This window comes from Stigmatopora nigra, chromosome 10 (assembly GCF_051989575.1).
Source record: "Stigmatopora nigra isolate UIUO_SnigA chromosome 10, RoL_Snig_1.1, whole genome shotgun sequence".
Lineage (NCBI taxonomy): Eukaryota > Metazoa > Chordata > Actinopteri > Syngnathiformes > Syngnathidae > Stigmatopora > Stigmatopora nigra.
Window position 1 is genome coordinate 9,082,667 of NC_135517.1, and position 18,800 is coordinate 9,101,466.

Here is an 18,800-nt window from a genome sequence, read left to right on the forward strand (position 1 = left end):
CAACCAGTTCCATAAGTGCAATCTGCTAGTAATTTATCTTTCTTGCACTTGAAATGATGTTTCCCTCTATGATAGTGTTTAGAACAAACCCACAATGAAGACAGGAAATAATTAGATTAATCAGCTTTTTGGACAATTGCTGAACACGATAGTTCATGCTCGTCTGCGCCATCTCTTAAAGTACTGAGACGTTATTTCACATACTGAAGTTGTGCACATTGAACTCATTCATTGGGCCTTTGATGGGAAGAACCAGTTAATACAACACAGTGTGTGTGTGTTTGTTGTAGTTGAGTTTGTGTGGTTTCATTCAGGGTGTCCACTCTTTGATCCTCCAAATAACAAAGGAACTATCAAGGCATCCATACAAGCAGCATTGTTCCACCGAGAAGGTTATATAGTAGGTCACAAAGCCATTACCAAGATCCTCTTTCAAATCCCCTTTCCGGCACCAACCCAATAGCCCAAACCACGACTGTATATGGCCCTGTTGCTTGCCAGTTTGCATTTTCTCACTCTCATCAACTATTAATTCTCCCACCATGCCAAGATAAGTCCCCAGTAGCCCGAGGGCAGGTATTTTCTATTTGGGGGGCCCCCACCTTACAGTCGCGGTCACTGTTCTGCACCGCTGTGCAAGTTTCCACTCATTTTAAAACCAGATTAACCCCAAACTATTGAAAGTACGTTATTATCACATTATTTGAATTTCTTGTGTGAATTCCTTTGGTCCAAGTTTGATCATGGGGACCCCTGGCTGTAGTTAAATTAAAACACACACTGCACACTATAGTACACGTGGGATCCAGGGGGTTGGGGGGCATTCTCAGACGCACTACCACCCTTTGGTCCAGTTCTCGGGAATGGCTTATGCACAAGTGTACCTAGGCTGTCTGAGCCCGCCCTCGTTGGGGGAGAGAACTGGTGCAGACTTGCAGCAGGCTACACACACATACACACACCCCCTACACACACATACACACACCCCCTACACACACATACACACACCCCCTACACACACATACACACAACACACACACACACCCTGTGGTGGAGCAGACCTTTTTAGAGCAACCCACCCCTCTTTGCAGTATGCATGCTGGCTGGCTTGGGAAATTGCGGAGCTCTCACGTCCCAACAGAAGTGTACCTCGCCGGCCATAGAACATCTACACAAGAGAAGAGCAGAAGAAATTGAATTGGGTGTGACTGGAGGGGGTCCATGGGAGGAAAATACAAGAGTGTTCAGAAGGCTAGATGAATATTAGTATTTATTATTAGTGTCCTTGTTGTTTTCATTATTAGGAATAGCAGAAAGTACAAGCTGCCGCTCTCTTCTGAACGTGGACAATCATGCATGTGCTCTTCTGGGGCTTGGGATTCCTGCTATTCCCTGATTTATTAAACGCAGACGCATCTACGAGGACATCGCTACTGAAGCCCATCACAGGTAAAATATAAATATATTTTTTAAAAAGTTTCTCTCCACGGGTACTTAAGTAATAGTTTTTTTAACCACGCAATGTGGGCTATGTGAATGAATGAGTGAGTAAGACAATGTTTGAGTGTCGATCGCACTTTGCTCTGCAATGTTTGGAGCATCTGCGGGTAACCTTGCGAAATGTTGTGCTTCTCTGTAAAGTTAAAGAGGAGATCGGAGCCTATGAGATTGTCACGCCAGTGCGAGTGAACGCAGCCGGTGACAAGTTCCCAAGCAGCTTGCACTTTAAGAGGAAAAGGCGAAGTTTGGACATCAATCGTGAAAACGCCACGGAACACTGGGCCTCTCCGAATATCCACTACAGGATTTCTGCTTTCGGACAGAATTATCACCTCAATCTCACGCTGGAATCGGGATTTATCGCGCCGCTGTACACTGTGACGATACTCGGAGAACCCAGAAGGGATAACGCGACGGACGGGAAGGAGGAGAACGAAGAGGACACCGAGTTAAGACATTGCTTTTATAAAGGACAAGTAAACGCCAACTCTGAGCACGCCGCAGTCATCAGTTTGTGCTCCGGACTGGTGAGTTTATAATACTTTTCATTTCTTAAAAACTCTGCCTAACTCCCACAAGTTAGATCGCAATGAGAAAAAACATATTACATAAAGTTTTTTTCCCTGTGAGCTGATATAAGAGAGGTAAAAAATGTGTGTTGTTAGCCAATGGTTGCGCATGTGCGTCACATTATTAACGTCCGACGCACAGTGCTCTTACTCTGCATGCCTTGGGTTTGAGCCCCTACTCGCGTCTCCCGGTGGTCGCTGACGGGTTTACGCACGCCACTGCAGCGTTGGGACGCGCAGTACTGATGTCACTGTTCCTCATCCCCTCATAAACGTTCACAAATCCGTTTGGAGTACGGACACTAACATTATTTGAAGAAACGTAACTCTCTAAGTGGATTCAGGGTGTCACCCACCTGTAGTTAGCTGGGATAGGCTCCAGCACCCCCTGTGACCTTTGTGAGGATAAGTGTTTCAGAAAATGAATGGATGAATGAATATAACACAGTTCTGGGGTTATGAGTTCGATCCCTGGTAGGTCCTCACTGTGTGGAATGTGAATGTTCTCCCTGGGTTTTGTGGGTTTTCTCTGGGTTCTTCTGTTTTACTCTCACAGTCCTAAAACATGCAGATTAGGCTGCTTGAGTGTGAGTGTGAATGGTGGTCTGTCTCCTTGTGCCCTGCGATTGGGTGGCTACCAATTTAGAGTATACCCCACATGGGTCAGCTAGGATAGGCTCCAGCACCCCCTGCAACCCTTATGATGGAAAAGCGGTTCAGAAAATAGCTCGTGAATGAAAGGATCAATTCATAGAGACCAAGATGAGGTGGCAAGTAGGACACATTGGCCAGTTCAGTCCCAGCTGCCAACTGAAGAATTTCAAGCATTTGAATTGATTTAGTAGCTGCATTTCCTGACAGTTTGTTATTCATTGCCCAAGCTATGAGGGCACTTTATTTGAACATGGAAAACCACTTGTGGCCACCATTATTTACCGTTTTGACATTTGTTGAGGAGGTCATGGTCAATCAAAGTACCATTTGGAGACATATGCATTTGTTGATGGGAGTACAAGTACAAACCAACCACATGTAGCTCTATCCATGCCTTATCATGTACTGTACAAGAAGTGTTTACCCTTTTAATCTACCATGGCCCATATTAGAAACATCTTGAGCCACACCACAATATTATATATAGATATATCTATTTGAAAAAAGATATTCCTCAGGTCCATTATCTTCCTTTTGGCGTATTATGGAAGAACACTGAATTGTACTGTCAAGACACGAAGCTGACAGATGCAACTACATGAAATTGAGTGATTTCCTACAGCGCACCAAATGGTCCCATTATCACCATGGTCCAATCCCAGTTTAAAATGTTTAAAATGACTCCAGCTCATTTGTGACTGATGAGAAAAAGTGGTCTCAAAAAATGGATGGATGGATGATTGGAGCTTGTCACAGACAATTGGTTAACACTTGGTGAAGCATCAAGATGTTCACACATCAGTGAATACCACATGGAAAGTGCTTGTGTTGGCTTGCACTTTATCATGACTCCGCGTTATCCCCTCACATTAAATGCCATGTGAAGTACTCTGCATAGAATAGCCCTTTGGCTTTGCTTGCCAAGAACGCACACCAATATACAGTCTGTACTTTTCTGATAGCCATCAGAGGTTTGGAACCATTCTTATTTGCATGCAAATTCCCCTAAAACATGGGAATGAATCAAACACATTCCATGCAATCTTAATATAAATATTATGAAGTTGATACTGTACTGTATCTTATATTTATAGACAAAATCTTTACATTGGCAGAAGCCAATTTCCCCTCTCCCCTCCTTACTACTAACTTGTGCTTAACGCTGACACGCATATGTATAAACATTGGTAAAATGGTATGTATGCACTATGATAGGATGGAGGCATTTAACTACTTTTTTTTCTTTTTCCACAGTTTGGTACCTTCAGATCTCCAGAAGGGGAGTATTTTGTTGAGCCCCTTCACAGCTATCAAGGAGAACATTATGAAGAGGAACACACAAAACCTCATATTGTTTACAGGAAAAGTACACCCGAAAAAGATCAATCTGGAGAGAGCTCAGCTTGTGATATTTCAGGTAAAGCAGAGAACATGACAAAGTTGGGTTCACCTCAACTGTTCTTACCCACATTCATTCATGCATTCTGACGCAGAGATGTGTGCACGTGCTCATGTACTGTATGTGGGTCACATCAGACCTTTAAGTGAGTTCCCAGAGATGTCAGCAGCTGCGTCATTCCCAAAGTCCCCACAATCACTTCAGGAAATGGTTATGTAATAGTCACTAAGCCAACTGAGTTATTGTAGCGATTGCAGCATAATCATAACATCTATAGCATATCTGGTTTGGGAATTGAGGAAGCGCAAATAAGGCTTAGACAGACGTGTGGATCTTCCGTCTGGGCATTGAATTGAAAAAATTTCCCCCATGGCCTTATGCAGTTTAATATATTCATTAAGGTTTACTGCCTCAAACAGTTTTTGAGGAGTAATTGTAGCTATAATACGGCCGTGTGTGAGTGTTCCTTGTCTTCGACAGGAAGACTCATTTAGAAGTTCTCCCTTGTATCAACCAATCTTAGTTTACTGTCTGAATTTCCTGTTGACTCTTGGGCTTCCTCTCACTTTATGATAAGGAAGTTGGGTTGACCCACTACCATGAACATGTAATGTTCATGAAGACAACGCTCTGCCAACATAAAGAGTCAAATAATCAGAACAAATGAATTCGATAAACAATATGGAAATATTTTACTCTCACACAAACTATTGGAATAGCACATTTTCTTAGAATGAGGATGATTGTAGTGTGTTTATTGGTGTCATTGCTACAGTGACGCTGATTGAATTGAATTGAATGCTTGTATTGCCATTATAAAAGTATAATGACATTGAGTGACAGATCTTGGGAAGAAACTGTCCTTGATTAAATTAGTCTTGGCAGTTATAGCTCTGTAGCGCCTTCCAGAGGGCAGCAGGTTGAAGTGGTGGAATCTGGGATGCATATTGTGTTTTATAATGCTCTCTGCCTTTGTAAGGCGTAGATGCTGGAAAGTGTGAGTAGGGGGTGATTGATGATCTTTTGGGCTGTGTTGATCACCCTCTGCAGGTTGGTGTTCAATTGCTCCTTTCTGAGTACTCTCCGGAAATGTAACCTTTGCTGCGAGTTCTTGATGAGTGCTGTGGTGTTTGCTGCCCTAGTGAGATCGTCAGAGATGTGGACTCCTAGGAATTTAAAAGTCTACTTGCTCCACACATTGGGCGTTAATATACAGGGGCGACAGAGCAGCATTGTTTTGTCGGGAGACGGTCAGCACCAAGTTGTTGAGAGCGCACCACTCACTGAGTCTAATTTCACAATGATGTTCTTAGGGTGTTTGGGTCAGCAGTCATGTGTGTAGAGCGAGTAGAGTAGTGGACTCGGTACGTTGCCTTGGGGTGAGCCGGTGCTGAGGGTTCGGGCAGATGAGAGGTTGCAACCTGGCTTCACGTGCAGGGATCGGTTGATCAGAAAGTATTCAATCCAGGTAGCTCCCTCTTTTCTCAAGGTGGCTCAGTGCAGCGTGGAGTTCAAATTGTGAGATGCAAGTCCATGTCCATTATGTTAGTGCTAAGATGTAACCTGCAGTCAACAAACTTTCCTAAAAGAAATCAGCAATGCTAACACTGTAAAGTGAAAAATGTCTTGTAAATTTGGCACAATTCAATATTGTTAAGTGGCTAAAACGGTGGAATCTCTTGAAAAGAAAGAATAAATGGTGCGGTCATGACTTCTAAAGCAAACCTTCAGCTGTCACTCAAGTCCAGTGAACTTAACACTGTGTTTTTTTATCATTGCATTGCATTTGAAAGTGACATACCATCAGCACCAAGAAGCCCCACAGCTGGATCTACTGCTAGTTTAAATATTTTCATTTTTCTCTGCCAGATGTTTGCTGTCACTGTAAGAGCTTTGTGTTTTGGATAGTTACAAGTACTGATGTTTCTAATATCATCAAGTGAGGTTGCGTGCGCTCAAGCTGTTTTGCACTTAGTTTTATTGTGAATTATTTAAAGATGTGACTTGGAATCAGATCCTTAAGCGTAATGCAATCATTGAGTTTTCTGGTGGTATAGAAATAACCCACTTCTGATTCAAATATGCAATCTTGCAGTTATGTTCTGATTATTCCAAAAACATTTTCCAGTACTCCTGGGAATGGTAACTTACTCTCTCTTAGTAATGCTAGTCTTTTTTTTTTATTTTTTGGTGTGTGCAGGTCACTTTGTGTTACTTTCTTTATGGTTCCATGCTAGGTTTACCTAGGCTGAACTCTTTGCCCTCCTCTAAGGGGAGAAAAACACACCCGTCTGCATTCAGCACAGTTTGAGCTGAAATAGAAAAAAGAAGAAGACAGCAAGTCTTAATCTTGACTCATACTTTGAACTCGTGCCTTTATTTTAAAAGTCCTTATTGGCATGTCATTGTTTTTCCTCTTATCATCCTGGCATCCTTTCATATTTACACATTCCTCCTTCCTCCCCTCTGCCTGTTCTTTCTAGGACACAAACACAGGCATAAGCGACACGTGCTGAGAAAAAAGGCAACAGCTGGGGTGGCTTCCGACAAAGTGCATTTATCCAGGACTGGTATATTTAGGGATGTGGAGTTACTAAGGGCCCATGTGACCAGTGAAGCCTTGCACATCTCAGAGAATAACACTGTTAATGCAAAACCTGTAAACGAAAGCAGCAGTGATGACTCAAGACCCCACAAGCGCGCAAAGCGCTTCCTCTCCTTCCCGCGCTTTGTTGAAGTCATGTTGGTGGCTGACAATAAAATGGTGGAACATCACGGCAGCAACCTACAGCACTACATCCTCACCTTAATGTCCATAGTAAGTCAGATTTTCATTTCTTCACTTTGGGGAGGAGCTGCATTATCGCTCATCCAACCATTTGGTCATTTGAGACCTAGAATAAGCAGTATGGAAAATGAATGAATGAGCATTGATCAGGGGTTTGTAGACATTTATGTAAACAGTAAAATTGACTTTTCTTGAACCTAGTACTACTCCATCCCACAGCATGTGAAGGTTTGGGGTCTGGGGGGGGAAAGGCAGCCTGTAAACACAATTTTCAAAGTGCCAAAGGGAAGAGAGGGCAGTCCGAGGCAGTGCTTGTCTGGCAGCTTTGATGAATGTTTAAAAAAAATATGTTCGGGTATGTCACATAGAGAGCATATTCTCGTTCAAATACCAACTTTTAAAGGCCTTTAGGGCTCTCAGTCTTCTACGGGGAGGTGCAAATAACTTAGTGTATATAGTATATACTGGTCTTGGCAAAGGCTGCTTTCTTAGTAGAAGTTCAAGATAGCATTGATCTTATTCTCAAATAATTCTAAATCGCTTGTGTATGCTTGCTGGCCATCCTCAAACACGTTCTCATTTTAGAGCAATCGTAAATAGTAAAGTGTTGTTCTTTTTTATTTCAGGTTTCATCCATCTACAAGGACCCTAGCATTGGAAATCTTATTAACATTGTGATTGTGAAGTTAGTCATTATAAACAATGAGCTGGTAAATTTTTCCTTAGCATTTGTTGTATCTTAGAACATGCCTGACATTTTCGGTTCTTCACTTCACCTTTTTTTTTTTTAAATAGGATGGTCCTCTAGTTTCATTTAACGCACAAACCACCTTGAAGAACTTTTGCATCTGGCAGCATGGTCAAAATGTCCTGGATGATAACCACCACTCACACCACGACACTGCAATCCTTATTACAAGGTGCACAGCTGAATTTCATTTCTTTTTCTTCTTGCAGCATGTAACATTGATGAGGATTTCTCACGTTTTTCTACTTTTTCTCCATTTTTTTCTGTAGACAAGACATCTGCAGAGCAAGGGACAAGTGTGACACTTTAGGTAAGTCCCGAAGCTGACTCTTTCACTGACTCAAAGTGCAGGTGTTCTTATTGAAGTGACGAAAGTTTAGTCGCTAAACAATCCAAATTTGTCATCTTTCAGGACTAGCAGAGTTGGGCACAGTTTGCGATCCATACAGAAGTTGCAGCATCAGCGAGGACAACGGCCTGAGCACAGCGTTCACCATTGCTCATGAACTTGGCCACGTGTAAGTACAGCATGTGAGAGAGGCCCATTGAGTTTCGTCAACATTCTTATACGGCTGCATTGGTAGCACTTCAAACAACTTTCTAGGAAGTCACGTGTGAAGGAGGAGATCAAGGACGCAGCAGCTGGACTTCCTTTCTTTTTTCTCCCTCAAGCATTTTACTTTGCTTTTGTGAGCAACAGATCACATTCCCCCCTTTTTTCAAGTATACTGTACCAATGACCTTTCTTCGCCTGTACAAACTCTTGTTTTGTTTAAAGTCTTAAGTCAGCCAAGGCGCGGGGCCGTTGGCCTACCGGAGACTGTTACCGACCTCATCATCTCTAGCAAATGCTCTTTCGAATCAGTAACAAATAGTAGGATTGTTGAATTCCATTTTTATCCGCATCAAGTAGTGACAGCATGCACAGCGACAGATTAGCATTGTTTAATGGTACCTAAGGCTGTTTATCAGCTCAGAAATGGGCTTGAAAAATGGGGGTTGAGTTGGGGACTTTACCTGTCAACCCCTTACTTGGTCACCGGAAAAGTGCTTTCATTCATTTCTTGTGCACATTTCTTTTTATTTCTTTATTTATAACAAAATCTACCACACTTTCTCTCTTCCAGGTTCAACATGCCTCATGATGACAGCAATAAATGCAAAGAGGATGGCGTCAAGATTCAGCAACATGTGATGGCTCCCACACTTAACTACAACACAAATCCTTGGATGTGGTCCAAGTGTAGCAGGAAGTACATCACAGAGTTTCTTGAGTAAGTCACACTCTTTTCCTCATGTTTTTGTTTTTCAAATTGTTTTGGATGGATTGCATATTTTATTCTTATTTGGGTAAACATGTCAGAATCATATGGTCTACATTTAGTAGAAATGTTTTTGAACGTTTAAATAAATGCTTTGAGATTGGGGGACGACACGGTGTATTGCAGTGCAATCCTTCCGTGCTGTTCCGAAAACACACTGACTTGCCTGATAACACAACCGTGACAGTTTTTTGTAAACAATACAAAAATGATGAAAGAACACTTTGGAATAGGTAAAGAGAAGCGTCCAAAATCCTTTAAAGCAGTCTTACGGTTACTCTTTACCCTTAAACATCTATAAACTTAAAGAAACCTTTATACTAGTTAGAAATTGGTAAACAATATATGCTAGTAGGGTTTAATACTATTTACTGCATGTGCAGAAAAATAATAAATTGTGTGTTTTTTTTGTGTCTGTTTTCCCCCCCTTTATTTTTTACATTTTATTTCCATTTCTTAATAGCACAGGCTATGGTGAGTGCTTGCTGGATGAACCCGTTTCTAGGCCATACAGTCTCTCACAGCAACTGCCTGGACGAATATACAATGTCAATAAACAGTGTGAATTGATATTTGGGCCGGGAACACAGGTGTGCCCTTATATGGTAAGTGGAGTCTGAACATTGGTGTTGTAGACTTGGTTTGTGTTATGACCATTGGCTCCAGTATGGTTGTGCTAAATCTGAAGCCCATGTAGTCGTTTGTATTATGTAATCGTAGTACTGGAATAGCACACTGCTTATCTACATCTGACTGTGTGAATAAGCATATAAACTATGCACGTTATAAATAGTCAAGGTGGCTCATGGCCAATCAATTCTATTAAAATTTATGTCAAAACTCGCTTGCTTGGAGTTTTACTGTTAAACCAGGCATCCAGTTTTGATTAAAAAAAAATCAGCATACATAAGAATGATATTTGGGATCAATTTCAAAGGATTGGAAGTCAGTCAGTAAATTTAATTTTGTTTGAATGCCCCTACGAGAACTAGTAAGAAAACACCTTGCAAAAAGAGTTGTGAGTTATACTTTCTGAGAGAATTTTTAGTCATGTGTAATATTGATGTGTTCAGACCCAGTGTCGAAGGCTGTGGTGCACCAGTCCGGAGGGCGCTCAGAGGGGGTGCAGGACTCAGCACATGCCGTGGGCTGATGGCACTGATTGCTCCCCAGGAAAGGTAAAGCATATAAACATAAAGGCAAACAGTCATTAGTTTATATATATATTAGCATCAAATATTGTCTGAGCAGATTATTTTTTCTGTTCCAAGAAAACAATAGTATGTTCTGTTGTTGCTGTCATAATTCCATCTCACTTGTTTCCTCTCCCTTTTAAGAATCTTTTTCTTCTCCATTTCTTTTTCTTTTCACGATTTATCTCAAACCTGTTTACGTTCCTCTCCAAACGCAGCATTGCAAACACGGACTGTGTATCGCCAACGAGCACGACGCCCAACCTGTGGAGGGCGCATGGGGAGTCTGGAGTCCTTTTGGTACCTGTTCTCGGACATGCGGTGGAGGAATCAAGATTGCTGAGCGCGAATGCAACCGACCCGTGTGAGCACTCCTCTTAGTTGTCACGCATGCCCGCCATACCTTGTTTCCATCTTAGATGCCAAAGTCAATGTTCCATAGATCAATCTACCCGAAGGGAATTCTTGCCGTAGCACGCTTTCTCGGATGGCCAATTTTTACAAGGTGGTTTCCTGGTAAATACACAAATCTAATTGTACTTTTACACGCAGGGGGTGTAAAAAAATCTTTCATTTTAGAACACTGAGGCCTTTTTAGAAATGATGCTCGCTTGATGGATTTGGCATGTTTTGATGAGTTGGTATAAAAAAAAAAATTGACATATGAATTGGGTTCCTTTGTTATTTAAATGTTTCTAATAGTTTATTTTTTGAGACATTTTTTTCTAATATTTTTATTTTTAAGCTCTGATTTGAATCTAACTATAAATGCTTTTGGAGTTTGAGAGATATTTGTTTGATTGCACTCAAATGTCAAATGTCATGTCTCCAATAGGCCCAGGAATGGAGGAATGTACTGTGTCGGTCGCCGGATGAAGTTCCGTTCCTGTAATTCTGAGCCCTGCTCCAAGCAGAAGAAGGACTTCCGAGAGGAGCAGTGTGCTGGTTTCGATGGCAGGCATTTCAACATCAACGGTCTACCTCCTAATGTTCGTTGGGTGCCCAAATACAGTGGAAGTAAGTCACGCATCCTGCTGAAATCCCTTTATAATCCACTATGATATCTGATTAGCTAAGACATATTTGTTATCCTTTTGTCTCTATGGGTAGTCCTGATGAAGGACAGATGTAAGCTGTTCTGCAGGGTAGCAGGCAGCACGGTCTACTATCAGCTCAGGGACCGGGTCACTGATGGAACACCGTGTGGACCTGATACCAATGATATTTGTGTTCAAGGCTTATGCAGGGTGAGTTTCATGGCGGTTGCTTACACTTACTGGCTAAATTATACAATGTAGTTGAAGAAAACCTAAGAGGTTTTACAAGCTCATCTGCACACATACTTGATGTAAAACAGTTTTCTAAATTATGCTATAGGCGTTTGCTGTTTGGCAATACAGTGGAAGAAAAATTTGCACTCTTTTCTCATAGGAATTTAATTTGGCTTCTATATATGGATACTGCTGCACATGTTTGCCAGCTTGTGTAGATTTTCCTTCTCAAAACATCCAACTAATAGGAGACTCTAATGCCCGTAGGCGTAAAAACATGATTATGACTGTTTTTCTTTCTGTCAAGCTCATGATTGACAGGTGAACAGTCCAGGGAGTACCCTGTCTCTGTCTCATCATGAGTTAACCTCCTATTATCTTCCCCAGTAATATTAATGATGGAAAAGAACTGATTTATCTTTCATAACACAGTCATTTCACATGTCATTTCACATTTGTCCTTGTCTCTTCCTTTTATAAAACTGCTGAACAGCAAGCTGGCTGTGACCATGTATTAAATTCAAAAGCAAGGAGAGACAAGTGTGGTGTGTGTGGTGGTGACAATTCTTCTTGCAAAACTGTGGCAAACACTTTCAACATTGTACGTTACGGTAAGTCACAATCTTGGATTTATTCATTCATTTATTTCTTTTAGTAGATTCAACACAGCTTTCATTTATATTGTAGTAGCACATTTGTAACTGCATTCTAGCACAAACAATTAGGTCTTCTATGTGTAATAATCTACATTCCCATACAGGGTACAATGAAGTCGTACGGATACCCAGTGGTGCTACAAACATAGATATTCGTCAACACAGTTACTCAGGGAAACCGGACGATGATAACTACCTCGGTAAGACAACATATTTTTCTCGAACAGGCAACAATGCCCTTTTGATATTGTCAGGGAGTTACTATATATCCTTATAATGTATTTAGTTTTGTGGTGGGATTTTATTTTGGTACTGTAGTACTTTCAACTTTGTTTGCAGCCCCTATTTTGGACTTCATTAAATTCTACTGGAGTGAAAAGTACTAAGCCTCATTCACAGCAGGCGGATTTGTGCAATTATTGAACAGATCTTATTTGCACAGGCATGCTAAAACTAATGTTATGTACCTTTTGGGCTAAAGCTCTGTCATGAGAACAGAGGGTTTACAGTATATATGTATGGATGCATCTTTCTGGTGATGTTTATTAGTTGGAGATTTGGGGCTCATTCCATCCAAACAAATGTTTTTTTCAGTCTATGCAGTGATTTTCACTTTATTTTAGCCTACAGTGTGATCTGTCCAAAATATATAGCCTTAACAAAGGGCATGCATTAAAAGTTGGCAAAAATGAAAGCAGGAAATAAAATCTACAAACTTATTAGGGTTATTAAGTGCAGTGATGAGGCTGCAAGGATCAACAGGACTGGACATACATAGATGGTGCTTTTTAAGGAATATAAGAGAAGATTGCACCCACTTCCATCTGATTGTGAAATGCACTGTTTGATCAAGAGCGTCTCAGAATCTTGCTTAATAAAGTCAGAATGTTATTTTTCTGACGTTTAGTAGTGGTGAAATACGTTAGTAATAGCCAATATTTACTAGAAGTGGGCTAAATAATCTAAACATGCTCAGTGTGCAAATGAATGAGGTTTTGCTTGAGTCTCAGACTGAGGAGAAAAATTGAACATATTCCGCAGCTACAAAAACTAGTGGGGTTTCTTTTTTTATCTACTTTTTACCTATTTCAAGTGTATCAGCTTTTATGTGTTGTACTCGGCTGGCATTATTAACGTCACTTGTTTGTCAGATGATGGCTTTGGTGTCCTTTTTCTATGTTTTAAACATTATTTTCCTGTTGTCAGCATTCTAAGAAAGTTCTGATTTCCATAATCCAATTCTATTTACATAAAGGTCATTTTATGCGGTCTTGTCTTTTCAATTTCGTTGCTGCGGTTGGCTCAAGAAACAAAAAAATCTAATTTGATCTCATGTGTCACAGCACTCAATCTGTTCCTTTATTTTAGCCGCATAAAGGTCAAGGCATGTGACCACATCTTTTTGTGTCTCCACAGCCATATCAAATAGCCGTGGAGAGTTCTTGCTTAATGGAGCATATGTAGTCAGCGTGTTCAAAAGGGAAATTAAAGTAGGAAATGCTGTCATTGAGTATACCGGCTCTGACCATGTTATTGAGAGGATTAATTGCACTGAGCGGATTGAAGAAGAGATCATCATCCAGGTAAAGTTCATTCCTTTCTACAAAGAATTGTTACAACCTCTTCTTTTTTGTCTTATCCTTTTGTTTGTCATTTTATAAATCTGTCGTTAGTGGTTGACCACTTGGTAAATGCAGAGACATTGTTTGAGATGGTCTATTTAATTTAACAAATGACTATATGAACTTCTGGGAGGATTCCATAATTGTAAATCTTGCATTCAGCCATTTTTTTTACAAAGTACGTCTTCACGGTAGGTGCTGTCTGTGGGTGAACTTTACAACCCAGATGTCAGATACTCTTTCAACATCCCCATTGAGGATAGACCTCAGCAATTCTTCTGGGATGCCTATGGTCCGTGGCAAGAGTGCAGCCGGCTGTGCCAAGGTAAAGGATATGGAGTTGGCGGTCAGTGAATGTATTTTTAAATGATAAACGATGTGGTTGGAGTACAGATGGGAAGAAGTAGAGGGTCTTGATATAGGCAACAGTCTGTTATATATGCCTAATAAAATGCAAGGTACTACTATAGCTAAACTTGGCAAGCTATTTCCAAGATGTGTTTTTTACTGGAAAAAAAGGCTGCAAATCGTCTTGCAGTGTGTGCCATGGCGTTGATTATACATGAATATGTTGGTGTGCAGAGATGAATGGCTGGGAATAATGATGATTTGCTTCAATTCTTGGGTTCTACAATGTCAGTCTCAAAATCATCCTTTTGACACTCACATTCCATAACAAACCCGAGAGATTAGAAACTCCTATGATGTTTTATGAATATTCTAGGAGGGGAAAAGGCAAACTGTCAAATATCTCAGCTGGAATACAGCCATTTGTGTAAATATACATTGAATATGTTGTATAAGCACTTCTTCACTGTTGGTATAGGTCAGTTGGAATAGGTAGTCCACATTTCTGATACATTCCGGTCTCTTTGTAAACCCAGCTGACCGGCCTTTTTGCTGGTGTGTTCCCAGGAGAGAAGAAGAGAAAGATTCTCTGTAGTAGAGAGTCTGATAGGGTGGTGGTGTCGGATCAGAGGTGTCATGGTGTTGCGCGACCTGCGGTCATCCCTGAGCCCTGCAACACAGAATGCGAACTCAGGTGTGTGTCATTAATTTGTCCTATTTTTTCAACAGGTGAAGTCTACCAAATGTCTTTGCTCATATCTCAAGAATTGATTTTACACTTATTCTTATGTATATGTTGAAGGTGGCATGTTTCACGAAAGAGTGAGTGCACAGTTCAGTGTGGTCAGGGATATCGCACCCTGGACATATACTGTGCCAAAATGAGCCTGACAGATGGAAAGACCCAAAAGGTTGACGATCGCTACTGTAGCGGGCAGCGCAAACCCGATGACAAGGAAGCTTGTCATGGAGATTGTAATCCCGGAGGCTGGGAGTACTCATCCTGGTCAGAGGTGAGACTACGATGTCAAACTGAATCAGACATTTGTGTTTACACAGTATGTTTTCTCTTGGTGATTTGTCGGTTATGTAGTGCTCCAAGAGTTGTGGTGGGGGCACCCAGCGAAGAGGGGCAGTGTGTCGAACGGCCGCAGAAGCTGAGGACGACGAGAGCAAGTGCAGTCAACGGGACAAGTTGGCCGTCCAACCCTGCAATGAATTCCTCTGTCCGCAATGGAAGACTGGAGACTGGTCAGAGGTTCGTTCCATATTTTGTGGCATTTGGCATTTACAGGGTTAATTAAAGATGAAGGCTATGAATCAGTGTGCCACTGATTTTTTTTCATCCCTATACATACAACTAAACACTCAAATTTACAAGTAAAAACCTACCTGACATCAAGAAGATGTCTGGAACATACTCACGAATATATCTTCTTTTCAGTGCCTCGTAACATGCGGAAAAGGCTACAAGCACCGCCAGACGTGGTGTCAGTTTGGGGAGGACCGTCTAGATGACCGCTTCTGTGGTTCTTCAAAGCCTGAGTCAATCCAGATCTGTCACCAGCAAGAGTGTGCCTCTTGGCAGGTTGGACCTTGGGGACAAGTAAGGACCATTGAATGTTGTTTCTTTTTTTAAATGGACATTAATGAAAGTCTGCTTTTTTCTAGTTTGCTTTTGACTGAAGATCACTTTGTGACTCCTGTTTTACCAATATCTTGCTTTTCCACTTTGTCTTTTGAACACAGTGCACTACCTCATGTGGAGTTGGGTATCAGATGCGAGCTGTGAAGTGTGTGGTTGGCTCTTATGGTGCTGTCATGGAAGACACTGAATGTAATGCTGCCACCCGGCCCACTGACACCCAGGTAATGATGGACAATTATAGTTTTGCATCCTTGGCCACTTTTTGCTAAATATGTGATTAAAACCATAGGTAAACTACAATCTCTAACTTCTCATCGTTTGAGCTATGCTCGGTATTTTCCTCCAATTCTAAATTATTTTGCCTAAAATACTTATTAAACAAAAAGCAAATATCCTCCATATTTGTGCACATATGTCAGTTAGTACAGACAAAAACATATTGTTGCCACCTGGTCTCAATAAAGCTGTCTGATCTACTGCAGTCTACAGGATAAGGCAGGAAAATATTATACTTCAATGTCCCACATAGTGAAACATCTCACAGACAGAATTCTCTTGGATGATGTTATTAAAAATTGTCCTACAATATGTATGAAACAATACAAAGTCTTGTTTGTCAAGATCACATTAGCTGCGTAATTATTATCATTTATATTTTACATCATTTAAAATTCTTCCAAAGTGTATAGACACAAGCCCTGATCCTTTTTCTTTCAAAATAGCACTTTCATGCAGAATGGCGACTAGAAATGCACCATCGCCTGCAAATTTCCATGGGTTTACCGCCTTTGAGAGAGACCTCGGAAATCACATAAACCATATGGTCCCAGAAGGCAGGGACCTTGGTCATCTGATCTATTGCTAGAGAAGTTATCCTTAGGGGCATGGAACTCAGACAATCTCTAAACATTTTGCTGGACAAAAAAGCCTAATTGTCATCATACCCATCTCTGCGTATGACAAAATTGGTAGTCCTTTTCCATAAGGTGCGCTTTCTCGGCAAAAAGCCCAAATGAGTGATAATTCAAGACTCAATTTGAGTTGAATATAAGTTTTGTGCTTGTATCATGAGCCAGAACAGTTTTTAAAGGCTTTGCATGCAAAGTGAGCTGTTAACACCTGCCACCCTTTCATTTTACATGCAGCAGTTCTTCATTCTGGTGCCTGGGTTAGCAGGAGTAGTGACCCTGAAATAGTCAGCCCACTTTGTGATTTTAACCAGCCAGCCATGAAGTCAGTCTGTTTCCGCAACAGCAGAATAAAACATAGGAGCATAGATGTAGATAAATGAATGGCATTTTAAATGCAAGGTATGTGGTGTGCATTGTTTCCACTCTGTTAGGATCATGTCAAGGAAGGCCAACCATGTATTTGGTTCTGCGCATTTCGTGCCTAGAGCCTCTTTGAATGTAGCCATGACTGTGGAATGTGGAGCCAGTGAGATTTGACTAGGGCTCTCATTCCTAAAGACTAGGGTCAGAGGGCACAGCAGGGCATGGGAGGGAAAAAACGGAAAGGGCGGAAGGTTAGTGACTAAGGGGCGGACACGGGGTGGAGCTTTGAACCACGCCAGGATGGGCATTGGGCCCCTGAATACCACTCCACTATGACCTGTTATGACAGGGATCAGGGCTTTATGCTGAGTGGCTTACTGCCACAATCCATAGTTTGAACTGATAGGGAGATGCAGCTCATGTTGTTTTGCTAAGCTTGTATGGGCTGATGGGAAACATAACCACCCTCAAATACCCGCACACAGAACTGCATACGTTAGACATGAATGTTCAATATCAAAGGATCTGTCTTAATAGTGGTATTTTGTTTGTACCCTTGTTCTTCCATAGGACTGTGAACTAGCTCAGTGTCCAAATAACCAACCTAATCTCCCAGGGACAAAGCTCCCTTCCCATCAAGGCCATAAAACCCAGTGGCGGTTTGGTTCGTGGACCCAGGTTGGTGACCCTAAGCCATGTATCTAAACCATTTGTCCCTTTTTGTTTTATTTATTCCCACATTTCTTCCTCTTCCTAACAGTGCAGCGCCAGCTGTGGCAAAGGGACCCGAATGCGTTATGTCAGTTGTCGTGACAGTCACGGTGGTGTGGCAGAGGATTCGGCATGTGCACAGCTCCCAAAACCTCCAGCCAGAGAAGTTTGCTCTGTTGCTGCATGTGGACAGTGGAAAGTGTTGGAGTGGACTGTGGTAAGAAAACTCGATTAAGCATGTTCATTGATCAATCGTGGAGGATATTTTAGAACATGTTTTATGCCAAAGAGGACAACCAACAAATAACTTAACAAAGGCTCCATGTGCAACCACTTTTGAATGTGAACACATGTAGAAGGAGACAATTGGCAAGGAGTCAGTGTAGTTCTTTTTGGCACTGAATATGTGAAGCAAAGTGAACAATGGACAGAGAATAAAGCCAAGTCATCTGCCCAATCCAATCAAATCACACAGTGTATATGGTTCTGAAACTTGTCTTCAATAGTTCCAGAACATTTGCAGCCAGTTTACATGTAAAGATTGAAAGACATACTGGCTACAGGTTCAATGACGTGATATGTGGGCAGATATTTCAATGGCTAGTCAAGATTGCTGGTTAATCACATGAAGATTTTGGAGAAAAAGTGATAAACTTGGTGTAAGAAAGACATTGATTAAATTGTGGCCTGCATTGCTTTGTTTGCCCAACTGGAGTGCCGAGGAATTAGATTTTTTTTAGGAATTCGGGATGGTAGGTATGCAAGGGTCAGTCGCCGGCTGTAATTTGTTTGCAGTTATCCAATTCCACTAGCTCAGTCGCGCCGTTCTGTGTACGTTAGGCTTAGCAGTGAATCAACCAAACATTTGAGATATTTCCTGTTAGATCTGTATCTGATCATACCCAATGACATTCACACCTATGACAGTTCATCGGCATTGACATTTTTTTTTCTAGCCCACTTTTTATTAAATTATTTTTTTTTTCAAAGTAGCAATTATAGGCTTCCCATTTTGTGCCTTTTTTTTAGATGAGCAATGTGAGTGTACAGATAGTTTCCATCAGCACATTTATGGTCGGCAAAGCTGGTTGAATGAA

General features: G+C 41.3%; 1 protein-coding gene across 1 annotated transcript in view; it reads left to right on the forward strand.

The window, feature by feature from the left end:
• Positions 1-1,070: 1,070 nt before the first annotated feature.
• adamts9 (ADAM metallopeptidase with thrombospondin type 1 motif, 9) overlaps positions 1,071-18,800 on the forward strand; it is a 31,964-nt gene continuing 14,234 nt past the window's right edge. Inside the window, exons 1-25 of the mRNA XM_077725873.1 lie at positions 1,071-1,449; positions 1,642-2,027; positions 3,978-4,140; positions 6,606-6,940; positions 7,537-7,620; positions 7,706-7,830; positions 7,928-7,968; positions 8,071-8,176; positions 8,786-8,932; positions 9,444-9,585; positions 10,054-10,158; positions 10,392-10,537; positions 11,009-11,190; positions 11,284-11,420; positions 11,938-12,055; positions 12,205-12,300; positions 13,517-13,683; positions 13,918-14,047; positions 14,638-14,764; positions 14,873-15,083; positions 15,164-15,328; positions 15,515-15,676; positions 15,820-15,939; positions 17,563-17,670; positions 17,753-17,920. Coding sequence (XP_077581999.1) covers positions 1,353-1,449; positions 1,642-2,027; positions 3,978-4,140; positions 6,606-6,940; positions 7,537-7,620; positions 7,706-7,830; positions 7,928-7,968; positions 8,071-8,176; positions 8,786-8,932; positions 9,444-9,585; positions 10,054-10,158; positions 10,392-10,537; positions 11,009-11,190; positions 11,284-11,420; positions 11,938-12,055; positions 12,205-12,300; positions 13,517-13,683; positions 13,918-14,047; positions 14,638-14,764; positions 14,873-15,083; positions 15,164-15,328; positions 15,515-15,676; positions 15,820-15,939; positions 17,563-17,670; positions 17,753-17,920 — 3,768 coding nt within the window. The 5' untranslated portion in view covers positions 1,071-1,352. The remainder of the gene's footprint in view (positions 1,450-1,641; positions 2,028-3,977; positions 4,141-6,605; positions 6,941-7,536; positions 7,621-7,705; positions 7,831-7,927; positions 7,969-8,070; positions 8,177-8,785; positions 8,933-9,443; positions 9,586-10,053; positions 10,159-10,391; positions 10,538-11,008; positions 11,191-11,283; positions 11,421-11,937; positions 12,056-12,204; positions 12,301-13,516; positions 13,684-13,917; positions 14,048-14,637; positions 14,765-14,872; positions 15,084-15,163; positions 15,329-15,514; positions 15,677-15,819; positions 15,940-17,562; positions 17,671-17,752; positions 17,921-18,800) is intronic.